At 37.0% G+C, this 15,703-nt stretch overlaps 1 protein-coding gene across 1 annotated transcript in view; it reads left to right on the top strand.

Moving 5' to 3' along the window:
- The window catches only part of Hibch (3-hydroxyisobutyryl-CoA hydrolase), a 77,095-nt gene that overhangs the window by 26,294 nt on the left and 35,098 nt on the right, over positions 1 to 15,703 (top strand). The window contains exons 6-7 of the mRNA XM_048808976.1: positions 3,771 to 3,823; positions 5,524 to 5,664. Of these exons, the coding sequence (XP_048664933.1) occupies positions 3,771 to 3,823; positions 5,524 to 5,664 (194 nt within the window). The remainder of the gene's footprint in view (positions 1 to 3,770; positions 3,824 to 5,523; positions 5,665 to 15,703) is intronic.

Below are 15,703 nucleotides of genomic sequence, written 5' to 3'. Positions count from 1 at the left end.
TCTCTCTCTCATTCTCTCTCTCTCTCTCTCTCTCTCCCCTCCTCTCCCCTCCTCTCCCCTTCCTCCCCCCTCCCTCCTCCTCCTCCTCCTCCTCTCTCCTCCTCTCTCCTCCTCCCTCCTCGCCCCTCTCTTTTTGTATCAGATATTGAACCTGGAGCACTTAACCACTAGCCACAAGGTCTTGCTAAGTTGTTTAGGATCTCACTAAGTTGCTGAGGCTGGCCTTGAACTTTAAATCCTGCTGCCTCCTGAGTTGCTGAGATTACATGTGTGCATCACGAAGCAACAAAAACTGCATTTTTTTTTTTGTTAATATGTAGAGCTTTTTATTCTACTTACAAATCAATTTCTTGCTTTCAACAGCTTCAGAAGAGAAACAGGAATGTAAAATTTTTCTCTTAGACTATTAGTGATGGAAATGAGGTTGACTAAATTTTATCTATTGTATATAATTTCACCTTGGTGGAAGTGCTTGTAATCTTTAGGAAATTCTCTAAAACTGCATTTTTATCAGTTGACACATTTATTTTGCCTCTGCTATTATAAAGAATTCTGAAATGTAACTGACTTTGAATGACTTGATATGGAGTTGGGATGAATGTGAAATAATTATAGAACAAATAGTAAATTATATGGTCATGACTATAACAAAGATAAGCCTTTAAAGAAGTGAGTGTTCAGAAAGGATCTTTATGGTGGAAAAGGGGCTTGCTTCATGGAAAAGATGGTGAATTTAACTCAGCTTAGAAAGATAGTATGGGGAGAAAAAGTAATATCTTTTGTTTATCCAATTGCAAGGGTCATGGCTGACATGCTAGAACAAAAGATTAACAAGAGAGAAGCTTAACATTTATTTAATCAAAGTTTTACAAGATGCAGGAATATTAAAAACCCAAAGACCAGGGAAGACTGTATTTTATAAGGGTTTGATGCAGACTGGATGGTTTGGAGAGAATATGATTGCAGAAAAGGAGTACGAAACAGTGTTCCTAGACTGGGGGACTTAGACTGTTGCTCAGGTTCTTCTTGGCCTCTCTGATAGCATTCCTTCCTCTAGCCATAATGCAGGATGCTCTTCTCTTGACAGTCTAATGATATACTTTTAGGAGAGGTTGCTCAGAGAATTCCTTTATTGCTAGCTGTTGTAGAAAGACTTTGAAAAAATGGCCCTTTGGGACGTGTGATCTGAACCCTAATAACAGATAGAACTTAGCCTATCTAAGGCTAAAGAGTAGAATTTCAAAAATTCTACCTGCTGGCTGTAGATTGTAGTGCCATGCCTGTGATCCCAATGACTTTGGAGACTGAGGCAGAAGAATTGCAAGTTTGAGGCCAGCCTGCGCAACTTGGTGAGACCCTCTCTCAGAAATTTTTTTAAAAATTGAAAAAGGTATGGGGATGTAGCCAATGGTAGAATGTTTGTCTGGTTCAATCCCAATTTGGAATACAGATTTCCCTCTCCTTCCTTATTCTTGTGGAACCACCATAAATTAAGCCTCTTGGGTATCAGGAATTGCTTAGATCCTGTATATATCATTTTTGGGGGGCTGGTTCCACTAGCAGCTGTGTAGTTAGAAAGCAGAATCAAGGACAGCCTAATGGTCTCTTTTTGTTGGGTGATATAGGACACGGTTTAGTTTACTTTCTTTGTCATGGAAGTGTTAACCTGGGGAAAATAAAATCTCTTAAAAAATTAAAATAAAAAAACTTGTCAAATAAGGGAAAAGTCAAATAATCTGATGTATTGAGGGAGAGCCACTCTGTGAATGTAGAGAACCAAGAAAAAGTGAAAAGAAAAGCAATAGGCATACCCAATAGCATAGAAGAAAATGTGGCCCCAGTGAAACAGGAGATAACCCCCATAAGGAGATAGCAAACTCGGATGAAAGGGCTTCCAGTTGAAAAGGGGAACAAGTAATATAAGGAAGGATGATGAAGAACTAAAATACAATAGCAGAACTGACATTTCATTTTGAAAGCAATAGGTAAGAAAGAATTGAATATTACAAATAGTGAAGTTGTATCTGTGGAGAACAAGCTTGAGAAATTCTCTCAAAACAAAAATGTTCAAAAAAAAAGGATAAAAATGATGAGGATTGGGGATGGAATATAGCTCCGTTTTAGAGTGTGTGTTTAACATGCTAGAGGTCCTGGCTTCAATCCCCAGAGCCAAAAATATGGACTAATTTTAATATGAAAAGATTGGTGAAGTGTCCTGTAGTGATATCAACAGGCAGAATGTCCTCCTCTTTACAGAAACCTGGGAAGAATCTTTGCACTACACCTTATCTGAACGCACTGGTTGTTCCTTTTGTAGCAGCCTTTTTAAACTAGAATTACACCAATTAAGTGTTAGTATCTGAAGGCAATGGCTTTCCAGGTGTTATCTCTACAGTAGCAGCAGTAGCAGTGTTTGGGAACTTATTAGAAACCCATATTTTTCTATCCCACACCAGGGTCAAACCAAGATCTTAGATGCCACAGTCTGTTTAAACAGGCCTTCCAGGTGATTCCAGTGATTGAGAATCATCGCCCTAAAGCAGCCACTGTGTGTAATGAATTAACTTCTATCCCATTTTTGTCCTGTGCTTTTTAGAATGGTACTCTGTTCCATCCTTGAGAGAATTGAGAAAATAGTCATGTCATTACAACAACCCATGGTTGAGATGAAGAAGCCTTAGGAGAGAAATTTTGTTTTACATTACATTTTATCTGCTCCCCTAAAACAAACAAACAAATAAAAAACTTATGTGTCTTTTCTCCCAGCAGGTCTGCCTATCACATTCTTAAAAACTTAAGTTCTAATTTTTCTTCTTTTTTTTTTTTTGACAGTCATAAAAACTATTACAATTAGACGTGATTTCTTCCTTCATTTGAGTCAGTATATTCATCTGAACTCAAAATTTGGTGTTTTTTAGAGAGAGAGAATCTTTTTTGTAGATGAACACAACACAATGCCTTTATTTTTATGTGGTGCTGAGAATTGAACCTGGGTCTCGCCTGTGCTAGGCGAGTGCTCTACTGCTGAGCCACAATCCCAGACCAATATTCATCTGAACTCAAAATTTGGTGTTTGTACCTCATTGTTATTTTATGATATGGCTTGTTTCCCTAGGAATATCGGGTGATTTGTAAAGGCAATGTTCCCATAAGAACATGCCAATGTGTGCACGTGTATAAAAAATACATTATTAAAAATCCTATTCTGATAATGTCTTGTATAGCCTTTTGAAAGAGTAAAATGAACAGATTAGAGTGAATTGGCTTTTTTTTGTAATGGAAATTTTTTATGTAGCTTGGTTTTGAAAGCTAAATTTTTATGTTTCATTTACAAACTAGTTAACCTAAAACTTTTCATGAACTCTAGCTTTTAAATATAATTCTCTAGATCAATGACTTTCAACTTTGACTGCACTTTAGTATCATTTGGGAGTCTTTAAAATATTCTCAGTGCCCAAGCTTTCCTCAACTCCCATAACCATTAAATTGGATAAATTGGATATTGGAGTTGGACCTATTCATTTTTAAAGCTCCCTAGTGATACTAAATGAGTGTCAGGTTAAGGATTCCTGATCATAATTAGTGTGTAGTTCAGAGTCAGTCACTTGTGTAACTCTTTCTAAATTTTCAAAAGACAATGATTCTCTTATTCTGGCTGGTATCAGAATCACTCAGAGGGCTTGTTAAAATACAACCCCCCTCCACCCCATTTCCAGTTTAGTAAGTCTGAAGTGTGGCCTGTGAATTTGTATTTTTGAACAGGTTCTTAGATGATGTTGATGTTGATGATGCTGGAGGCAAGGTCACTTTAGATAACATTTCTGTAAGATGTTGAGAACAGTTTGTTACTCAAAAGTTTTTATTTTCAGCTGGACACAGTATGCATACCTGTAATCCCAGGAGATTGGGAGGCTGAAGCAGGAGGGTTGCGAGGTCAAAGGCAGCCTAAGCAAAAGTGAAGCTCTAAGCAACTCAGTGAGACCCTGTCTCTAAATTTAAAGAAGTACAAAATAGGGCTGGGAATGTGGCTCAGTGATTGAGTGCCCCTGAGTTCAATCTCCAGTATCTTGCTGTCCCCCTAAAAGTTTTTATTTTCGAATTTTTCATTAGAATTTGTGGTACATAATTATTACATGCAAACACATTTTTAATTGGTTAAAAGAAAAACTTCAGACAAAATTAATAGTTTATTTGAGCAAAGAACATGAATCGGACTGCACTCAGCATTGGAAGGGTTGTGAGACCTCTGCCTGGCAGCAGGGAGCTTTTATAAGCTGAACACAGAAACAAAGCAAAATTTGCATTATTTGGGTATAGTATTATTAGTTGGCTGCCTGTGATTGACTGAAATTCATCTTTTTTTTTTTTTTTTTTTTTTTACTAACACTTCTAAATTTGGTTTGGATTTAAGTAATAGGGTTGAGGTATCTTACAAAGGACCTAAAAGTACAGAGACAATATTAGGTCAGTGACCTATTTATTTAAATGAGCAAACCTAATATATAACTGTGAATAAATTGGAGCAAATAAGGCTTAAGAAAAAGTTTTAGGAATAGTAGTTGTCTCTGTTTTTGTTTTGATTCTGGTCAATACATTTTTTTTAATACTAAAAGAATTTTCTTAGGAATTTGAACAATCCAAAAGACTGTGTCAGAAAGCTTGATTTTACCTCCTTCCTCTCTTGCTGTAGAAAGTATTATTTTTTTACCCAACATGGAAAATTACAGTTTTACTGTCATGCACTATGAAGAATGGCACAGAACTTTGCAGGGGAGATAGCTAAATTCTATTTTCTTTCAGATTTTGAAAATTCAGACATTTACTCTGTTTTGGTATTTGGTAAGATAAAAATGTTACTGAGTGGTTCTTCACATAGTTAATCAAAATGATGTGAAAACTTTTGTTTTTCCAATATTTCTGAAGAAAGATTTGAGCAGTTTTGGGACTGGGGATATATCTTAGTGATAGAGTACCTGCCTAATGTGTGTGAGACCCTGGATTCAATCCCTAATACTGAAACAACAATACAGAGAAATGATTTTTTTTTTTAAATGGAAATAATAGTTCATTCTATTTCTGAAGGATAAAAAATTCTAATGTGTTTTTCCCATTAAATCTCTAGGTTACATTTTCTTATGCTAATATATAACAGAAGGGAAGGTTGTTTAAAAATTAAAGATATAGAAGAAAGGGGAGGGAGAAAGAACCTGGTAGATTAGAGGAAGAATGTACTTCCAGGCAGTTCCTCAGCATCAGACTTACAAAGTGGAAAGACTGTTTCTCAGCAAATGGATAACAAAGGGGACTCACTGAAACTTTATATTGGACTATTAAAGAAACTAGAGACATAGAAACAAACTTTAAACAGATAAGGAATAGTATGTTAGAGACATGCCAGCTTGGCTGGTGGCTGCCAGTGAAGGGAAGCAGGGAGCACAGACAGAAAACCTGTGAATTAGAGAGGGAGGCTGATCTTCATGAACACAGACTCAGTGGGGAAAAAAAGTTCAATGAAACCAACCAAAATTTGCTCAAATCCCCAGGATGGAGAGTTCAGGGAGAACTGAGATCTCTGGCCCAGAAAACAACTGCAGGCACAGCTTGGGACTATCCATAAACACTGTGTGGCAGCCTGCAGAGACAAAGTGGAAACATGTAAAGGAAGTAACCACCAGTCATATTTTATGAACTGCAGAGTGTGCTGAACCAAAGCAACTGAAATAGCAACAAAGAAAATTATATCTGGCTCATATAGGCTCCAACTACCAAGGAGAGAAATCTCTCTGTTGCTGGTATCCCATAAGAGCTTTCAGGAAGATACCTATAGCTACCACCCAGGAGTGTCTGCACTCCAGGGTCGATACCTGGTAATTCACATTCATAGCACTGTAGGTAAAACCTGTGGAGGGTTAGTTCCTATTCCCTAAAAATGGATTTTACGAGGGCCCCCAGAAATCCAGCCACCTAGCAGAGATTGGCCTTTCCACAGCAATAGGAGGCATGGATCAAATCCCAAATACCGACCAACAGAGTTCCACAATTCACCCAAGACAAAACTGCAACTACTGAAACTTCCTATTTAGAGCTCTGTATCATCCCTGCTACAGGATGCCACAATTCATCAGAACTCCCCAGTCTTACCCAGGCTGTCACTGGGAGATTAGAAACTAAGAACTAGTATTCTTGGCTGGCAGATAGGTGAGAAACACAAAGACATTGGACTTAACAACCCTTGACCTAAGGGGTACAGAGCCAAAAATAAATATAAAAAATGAAAATTCATTCCTGCCAATAATTTTGACCACTGTAGTAGAAACAGACCTTTTATTTTTCATTAAATTTTCTTTCTCTTCTTTTTTTCTTCTTATTTTTCCTATTCCCATTTATATAATTATATAAAATTAAAAAATCTTTAACCTTTTTTCAAACATCATTTCATATTGTGTATTTTTACTTTTTTCCATTATATATAATTTTTTTTGTGTGTATGTCCTTGTTGTGCCAATAGATTTGATAAAATATATAATTTCATGTTCACCTTAATAGCTTTCTTCTGCACCTATTATTTAGCCTTGATTTGAATTTGGTGGGATGTAATTATATGAGGATTTGAGTTGTTTTGATCTTATATTTGTGAGTTTGTTTGTACCTTGGTTTGTGGAGAGTGGTGACAGAGAATAGGAGAGAAGTGGATGAGATTGGGGGTCTCTGTTGACTTCATGGCTGTGGCATACCCTGAGAATGTTTCTGTGCAAGGGCACAGGATGCTTAGCTGCTATGGTAATGCTTAGCTGCTATGGTAATGCTCCACCTGAGGAGGCTCTGTGCAAGAGTCTTACCAGCTTTGACCTTGATCTCAGACACTTATATCCCAGGTATAGAGGAATTCTCATGAAAGACAATCACAATGTTTTACCTGCTCTGCTACTCCTGAGCCTGCCCGCTTAACAATAACTTTAAAGAATGGGCCTCCTTGAGCACTACACAAACTCCTCACATTGCACATTGCAACTGTGGAAAAGCTGCATAGATGTTTCTAGTTCTTTAACTTTTCTGAGTACAAAGAATAATGCTTGCATAGTCTTTAACCTGATAATGAGACATATATAAATAAAGATTGCCATTGTAACTCTTTAGATCTGCTTCTCCATCAGAGAACATCTGATGTGCCATCAGAGAGCAGCCCTCCATCTGATCCCAGCTATTTATCTTCATAAGCTGCATGTGTGAGTTTCTTCTATCCCCTATCACTCCTCGCTGGTACTGCAAGTTTGGCTGTGCAGGATGCAGCACTGGTTCTTGGCCCTTCTATCTCCCTTTCGTCACTCTGTTCTCCATTAATAGCCAAAACTTCCTTTTTCCTCATGCTCTCTTGTTTTTCATTGCTTTCAGTTTTTTATTTCTTCTGTATAGTTGACATCTGCTTCCTGCCTCTCCTCTGATCACTTTTTAAAAAATCTATTTCAAACTTGCCTTCCTACCCAATTTTTCTCTTATTTAAGAAACAATAATCTCACTAATTTTATATAGTTTATTTAATTCCTACCCCGTTCACGTTGTGATTATTAACATGGTGGATAATATCATAGACACCTGCTGTCAAATGTCTGATCTAGTTCACAGATTTTTATTGTTGGTACTGATGTTAAATGCTGATTCCTTATCTATACCTATACCTCTACCTTTACCTATACCTCTGTCTGTCTGTCTATCTATCTATCTATCTATCCCTATATAGGTGGCAGGTAGTATTATAGATATCAAAGTAGACAACCTGACCTTCATCCTAAGACTGTATTCTGTTGCTGACATTTGTGCCATCTTTGATTTCTCCTCCCTTTAAAAGGGGCATAAGATCATCATAAGGTCATCAAAACATAAGATGAGTAAGGATTTCCAATCTAATACTCTAAATCAAATGGACTTAATAGATATCTACAGAGTATTTCACCCCAAACAGCTGAATTTACATTCTTTTCACCAGCTTATGGAATCTTTTAAAATAGACCATATTCTGGATCACATTGTAAGTCTTGGTGAATACAAAATTGATATAATCCCATGCATGCTATCAGAGCATAATAGAATGAAACTAGAAATCAACAGCACACAAAAAACAATAGAAACTACATAAATACATGTAGATTAAATAATATTCCTTTAAATGAAGAATGAATCAAAGAAGAGATCAAATTCTTTTTTAAAAAAATATTTTAAAGTTGTTGATGGACCTTTATTTACTTATCTGTATGTGGTGCCAAGAATCAAACCCAGCGCATCACGCTTGCCAGGCAAGCACACTACCACTGATCTACAACCCCAGCCCCAGAAATCAAATTCTTAGTAGCAAATGGAAACAGATAAAACATCAAAATCTCTGGGACTGTATGAAAGCAGTTCTAAAAGGAAAATTTATAGCATTTAGTGTCTACATTAAAAGAAAAGGTCACAAATAAGCTTATATTTCAAGGTCTTAGAAAATGAAGGACAAATGATTTCAAATCAGAGGAGAAGACAGGAAATAATAAAGATTAGAGGCAAAATTAGTGAAATTGAGAATAAAAATACAACACACAGGATCAATGCAATGAAGAATTTGTTCTTCAAAAAGAAAAATAAGATTGATGAACCCCTAACCAAACTGGGAAGATCCAAATCAATAAAATTAGAGATGAAGAAAGAGATCTCACTACAGATACTTCTAAAATACAGAGGATCAGAAACTGTTTTGAAAATTTATACTTCAATCAATGCAAATTCTAGAAGTCATTGACAAATTTTTAGACACATATGACCTTTTCAAATTAAACCAGGAGGATATAGAAAATCTAAACAGACCAATATCAAGTAATGAAATTGAAAGAGCAATTAAAAGCCTTCAACAAAGCAAGCCCAGAACCAGATGGGTTCTTACTGAATTCTACCAGACATTTAAAGAAGAATTAATACCAGTCTTTCTCAAATTATTCCATGAAATTGAAAGGGAAGGAACACTCTCAAATACATTCTCTGAAGCTAGTATAACCCTCATACCCAAATAAGACACATCAAGGAAAGAAAACTACTGACCAGTATCCCTGATTACTAAAGATGCAAAAATCCTTAGTAAAATATAAGCAAACTTAATTCAAAGACACATCAAGAAGATAATACATCATGATCAAGTGAATTTCATCCCAGGGATAAAGGTTGTTTCAATGTATGTAAATCAGTAAAGGTAATTTACCACTTAATTAGAATTAAGGACAAGAATCACATGATTATCTCAATAGATTCAGAAAAGGCCTTGGATAAAATCCTGCACTCATTCATGCTAAAAGTACTAGGAGAAACTGAGGATTACCTCAACATTACAAAGGCTGTCCATGACAAACCCAAAGCCAACATCATATTAAATGGACAGCAACTGAATACTTTTTCTCTAAAATCAGGAACAAGACAAGGATGTCCACTGTCACCATTTCTGTTCATTATAGTTCTAGAACCACTAGTCAAGCAAGAGAGGGAAATTAAAGGAATCTACATAGGAAGTTATCAAGTCATCTCTGTTTGCTAAAGACATGATCCTATATGTAGAAGACCTCCCCAAAAACTCCACCAGAAGCCTTCTAGAGTTGATAAGTAAATTCAGCAAAGTAGCATGATATAAGATCAAAACCCATACACCAATAGCTTTCCTATACCTCAACAGGGATTCTGCTGAGGAAGAAATTAGGAAAACCATTCCATCCACAATAGCCTCAAAAAACAAAAAACTCTTGAGAATTTATCCAAGGAAGTGAAAGATCTCTACAATGAAAATTTATAAAACACTGAAAAACATCAAAGAACCTAGAAGATAGAAAGACCTCCCATGTTCTTGAGTAGGCAGAATATTGTCCAAATGGCCATACTACCAAAAATAGTACACCAATGACATTCTTCACAGAATTAGAAAAAAAAAATCCTTAAATTTATTTACAAGAATGAGAGACCCAGAATAGCCAAAGCAATCATGAGCAAGAGGAGTGATGTAGGAGTGATGTCCCAATACCTGACCTGAAATTATACTGCAGAACTATAGTATCAAAACAGCATGATATTATCAACAAAATAGGCATGAAAACCAATAGAACAGAATAGAAGACATAGGGACAAACCTACATTCTTAAGGCCATGTGATACTTGACAAAAGGTGCCAAAAATACTTGGAGAAAATGTCTTTTAAATAAATGATGCTGGGAAAACTGGGTAGCCATATTGTAAGAATGAAACTAGACATCTGTCTCTCTCACTGCACAAAAGTCAAATCAAAATGGACCAAAGACTAAGAATTAGATTAGGAACCTCTGCAACTGCTAGAAGACAAGATAGTGTCAACACTCCATTATATCAGTGTTGGCACTGACTTCTTTAACAATACTTTTAAAGCTGAAGAAATAAAACCAAGTGGAATGCTATCAAATTGAAAAGTTTCTACACAGCAAAGGAAACAAGTGAAAAGAGAGCCTACAGAAGGAGAGAAGATCTTTGCCAGCTGCTTTTCTGACGGGGGATTAGTATCCAGAATATATAGAGAACTCAAAATCAACACCCAGAACCCAAATAACTCAATCAATAGATGGACAAAAGATCTAAACATTTATTTCTGAAAACAAGAATTGGAAATGACCCACAAATAAATGAAAAAAAATTGACATCTCCAACAATCAGGGAAGTGCAAATCAAAACTAACATTAAGATTTTATCTCACTCCTGTTAGAATGGCAAATTATCAAGAACACAAACAATAATAAACGTTTTTGAGGATGTGGGGGTAAGGTTCACTCATGTGTTGCTGGTGGGCCTGCAGAATAGTACAACCACTCTGGAAAGAAGCATGGAAATTGCTCAAAAAACCAGGAATGGAACCATCATATGACCCAGCTATCCCAATCAGTAGTAGCTATCGAAAAGAACTAAAATCAGTATACTGTAGCACCTCAATGTTTATAGAAGCACAATTCATAATAGTCAAATTATGGAATCAGTGCTGATGCCTGTAAATAGTTGAATGCATTAGGAAATTGTGGAAGTTTCAGCCATAAAGAAGAAAAAAATTATGCCATTTGTTGGCCAATGGATAGAAATGAAGAACATCATGCTAAGTGAAATAAGAAGTCTCAGAAAATCAAGGGTTGGATGTTTTCTCTCATGGAAGCTAGAGAAAAAGAAGGAGAGGAGGATTGGATATTATAAAAATATGGGGAAGATGAGTAGGAGGAGGAGGAGAGGGAGAGAACAAGTATGGGAATGGAGATTAAGTACAGAATGAATTTTTAAATATTGTGCTATTTGTACATATAAATATACCATAGGAAATTTCACTTTTATGTGTAAGTAAAAAAAATAATAATAGATGAGTAAAAAGATCTGTATAGTAGAGGAAGAAGAATCGGGGGAAGGAGGAAGGGAAGAAAAAGGGAATATCAACTGAAATAGAATTCCACGCATATGCAAATTCGTGGAGATGAACTCTACTACTATGTAGAACAATAATGCTCTAATAAAAAAGGGGAATCCTTAAATTTTTATTCCATACATGAAGTAGCATTTCTGTTTTCCTTCCCAGTTGAAGTGGATTTGAAGAATGGCTAAGTTTGTTTCTTCCTTTCCTTTCCTCCTCCTCTTTTTCACCCTGCGTTCGTTTTGTAGTAGAAACAACATTGGCTCCTTCAAGCCAACTAAAGTGGGTGGAATATAGTATTGTTTTGTGTTTCTCAAGGTATTTTTAAGATGCTGTTAGCAGAAGGGTTTTGTGATTGTAGGAGACCAGAGCATGCTGTCCCAAATAAGCTGCTTTATTATAAGAAGTATTATTTTGAGAAATAGCAGACATGGTGAAGCCCTGAAAAAACACAAATTTCCCATTTGTAAGGAAATTTACACAGAGGTGGAAATATGCATTTGTAAGGGTGTCTTACTGGTTGAAACAGGAAGAGAAGGAAGACTAAATCACTAGAGATTCCTATCAGTGAAGAAGGCATCAACTCAAGTCTTTAAAACAAACTTTATTCTTGTTTTCCATGCTTTTTCTTGTCACCTTCCTATCATTTGCCTCCCCTACATATTTCTTTCTTTGAAGACCCTGTATAAGCTAGAGTTTAAGACCACTTCTTGGAGAACGTTTCCCTGTGTGTGCACATATTTGTTATTCTCTTGTTGATTTGTCCTTTGTTTTGGGAGCCTTAGCTAAGAACTCAGAAGGGTCCAGAGAAATTTCTATTTTCCTTCCACTTCATGATCAGTAATGGAAAAATGAGTTTTAAGAATATTTTAGAAGGATATGTTCTGATTAATTGAGAAGTGAGAATTGGAATGGAAATAATAAGATACATACATAACCCATATGATTTTATTAGGACACAGGCCATCCAAATGGAATGTTGACTAGTGTTCAGTTAGATGGGAGCTATTGAATCAGATTATATTTAGCTACTGATTAATGTCACTTGAGACATGTCCTTGTGATGAAAAGAATGAACAGTCCTCAAAAATTAAATTATGTTAATATATTACAAAGATCTGTTAGATAATAGATACTTTTTTCAGTTTGAAAAGGTATTCTGTTTTTGCTGCTGTTAGTGACATTTGAAAAGGAGACATTTTAAGAAACCTTTTTATAGTATTGTGAAGTGCTGAGTTTTTCTTAACACAATTTAGTGGAAACTGAGATCTTAATGAAACCTGAAAGAAAAGAGAAAATAATTTTATGCACTAATATTGAACCTCAGGGCTATAAATACCCCAAGAACATTGCTTACTGATCCCGAAGAAAGAACTTGAAGACTCAGTGAAAAGGTTTTGGATATTTTATTTCTCTTGCACTCCTCAGTGGTGGCAGCTGGGATACAGTGGAGCACTACACTGCATCTACGAGCTGGAGGAATGTATGGAGTGGGTTGCATGTTCACTGCACAGTTGGATTTATTGAGATGTTTTATGTGAACATTATTTTACTTTAGAACCAAAGTCACTCTGCTTTGTTTCTCACCTGAAGATTGGAGATCAGGGAAGAGGACTGTTTTCCCTCTCCAATTCCTTTGTTATTATATTCTTCAGAGTCCTTATCTGCCTGCAGACTTTCCTAGGATTAGTGGATTAGAAAAATTTATGTGTATACTTTCCTTCTGCTCACTCCCATGTCTTTTAAAAAATCATTTAAAAGCTCTTTAAGATCTGAATAGAGCCTTGTTTAAGACAGAAATGTTAGTAATACAGGAAGAGATGTGATAGGGAAAAGTGAAATTTCCCTTGGATTTCTAAGTGTTTAGGGTGTGTTTCTAGGTATTCAATTTATGTTCACTGTTGAACTTTCTCCAAGTTGTGGCTGGATATCTTCTTTTTCTTTACAGAGAGAAATCCCCCACTAGGATTCTCCCTATTTAAAATTTGCTTCTGTCTTATTAGGGAAGAAGGATTGCCTTTAGTTGCAGAATTTCTCAAAGTGAATTTTTCTAATTTTTTTTTTTTTTTAGTTATAGATGGACACAATACCTATGTTTTATTTTATTTTAATGTGATGCTGAGGATTGAACCTAGTACCTCATATGTGTTAGGCAAGTGCACTACCACTGAACTGCAACCCCAGCCCATCTCAAAGTGAATTTTTAAGGTCATTTAGTTTCATCTTTTCTTCCCTTTCCTTTTCTGTTCTCATCCTCTAACATGTCTTATGCTGATTGGCAGGCCGCCTCAGGTGATCTGTTTAACTTTATCTCATCACTTGTTTGTCTTATTAGATAGAACTCTTTATTCTTTACCTTCATCTATCTCCCCAACCCATTTTAGTCTAAGTACAGAATTGGGACATGTTCTCATTTTCATACCAAGAACTTGGCTTCACTGCCTTTACTCCCCATTTTAAAGTATTGAATTCTTGGAAATAGAACTTTGACTTTCTAGAAATATAAATATTCTTGACAATGTTCACATATTTGCAAGTTGTCAATTGACAGGGAATTCTTTCACTTGTCCATATTGGTCAGGTTTTTGGTTCATTATGTTTTTAGTTGTGAAAGTTCTCTATGTTCTAGGTCATGTGGCTGGCATTTCTTTTGCCATTTTCACTTTTCCTGAATCTCAACCCAACATGTTGAATTGGTCTAGAGAGTTCTATTCCTTATGGAGCATCAAACTATTTCACAGAAAAGAAAGGGGGAGGAGAGCACCTTTGCCTATAAAATAAGCTCATTCTTCTAAGGGTATATTATATTAGTTTTGAAACTTACTAGGGCTCATTATGACTTTAGCCATTATTTGAGATTGTTCTCAACTATTTTACCCAAGTAGCAAAACTTTTTAGGTGTGTACTATATATTTGATATTGGTTAACCTGGGGATAAAATAGTGAGCAAGGCAGATGGTTTTTTTTTTTTTTTTTTTTTTTTTTTTTTTTTATCATGGAGCTTTCTGTCTAAATAGACAGATACCGGATGGTCTGGGAATACATGAGAGTGCCAGCCTCAGCATGTGTGCCAGTGTGAGTGGTTTAGTGATGGGCATGAGGTAGGGCAAGAATTGTGGAGGAAGTTATGTTTAAGCTGGGACCTACTGAAATATATATACGGAAATCAATAAATGTTATTCACCACATCAATAGACTTAACGATAAGAACCACATGAGGTAGGGCAAGAATTGTGGAGGAAGTTATGTTTAAGCTGGGACCTACTGAAGGAGGGATTAGCCTGGGAAGAAGTTCAGAGTAGAAGACAGAGTATAATTGGTGCCAGTGTGTAAGGGTTTGATACAGTGTAGAAGGAAAATGTACAAGTGAGAGATAATATTGTATGTGAAAATGAGATGGGAGAATGCTAATTTTGGGAAAGTTTAGTGTGCTCAAATTTTGAAGTGTCTTTTTTGGGAAGGTGGCGGCGAATAGAGTGCATCACCCTCGTGTACCGCGTCACTGCGCAGGTGAATAACGAGTTAGAATGGCCAAAAGCTATCTTGTTAGGAATTTCCAGCAAAATTGGGGTGCACCGAAACCTAGAAGAAGGATTTCCAGCACCCGAGGATCAATTACTGGGGCTCAATCGCGAGTGAACAGTGCACCCGGAGATTCAGGCTGATTGATTGGCGGCCCGCCCCGCAGCCAGAAACTGTGGCGCGCCGAGAAACAGCGTGTCAGCAACACAGAGAAATGGTGCTGTGGATTCTGTGGGGTCCTGCCAACTGTGCCCTCACTGTGCTCTAGGCTGAGTTCTGGGTTTGAGACGGGGGAGAGAAACAGTCCAGGTCTGTCCTCCACACCGGACAACCCACCGAGGAAGCCAGTGGCCACCATCTTGGAGAGCTGACGTCACCATCACCAGTTTCTGACAGATCGCAACAAGTTTAGCGATAGAACAGGTGTGTGGCATTTAGCACTTCTCACATACAATCGCATAAAATCTCTCCCCGGCTTTCCGGGGGCGTGAATATCAGAGTGAGCGTGAATAGAGGCATGGGGAAAGGTAAAGGCACTTGACCTCCAACTCCCCCCTCCCACCAGCGGAGGGAATCAAAACAATAGGGGCCGGTTCCCAATAGCCTCGCTCCTCATCCAGGAAACTGCAGGCCCAGAGTATAGCTTGAACTGCAGAGAGGTATCACACTGGGGAAGGCCTGTCTGGCAGGAGAAGCGAGGAGACTGTAGTCCAGGAACCTAAGCTAACAGATTCTGAGAGACATGGGGGGCGGGGG

The sequence above is a fragment of the Marmota marmota genome, unplaced genomic scaffold, assembly GCF_001458135.2.
Source record: "Marmota marmota marmota unplaced genomic scaffold, marMar, whole genome shotgun sequence".
NCBI lineage: Eukaryota > Metazoa > Chordata > Mammalia > Rodentia > Sciuridae > Marmota > Marmota marmota.
The sequence above is the reverse complement of the archived record's forward strand: the minus strand, read 5'-3'. Positions and strand labels throughout refer to the sequence as shown.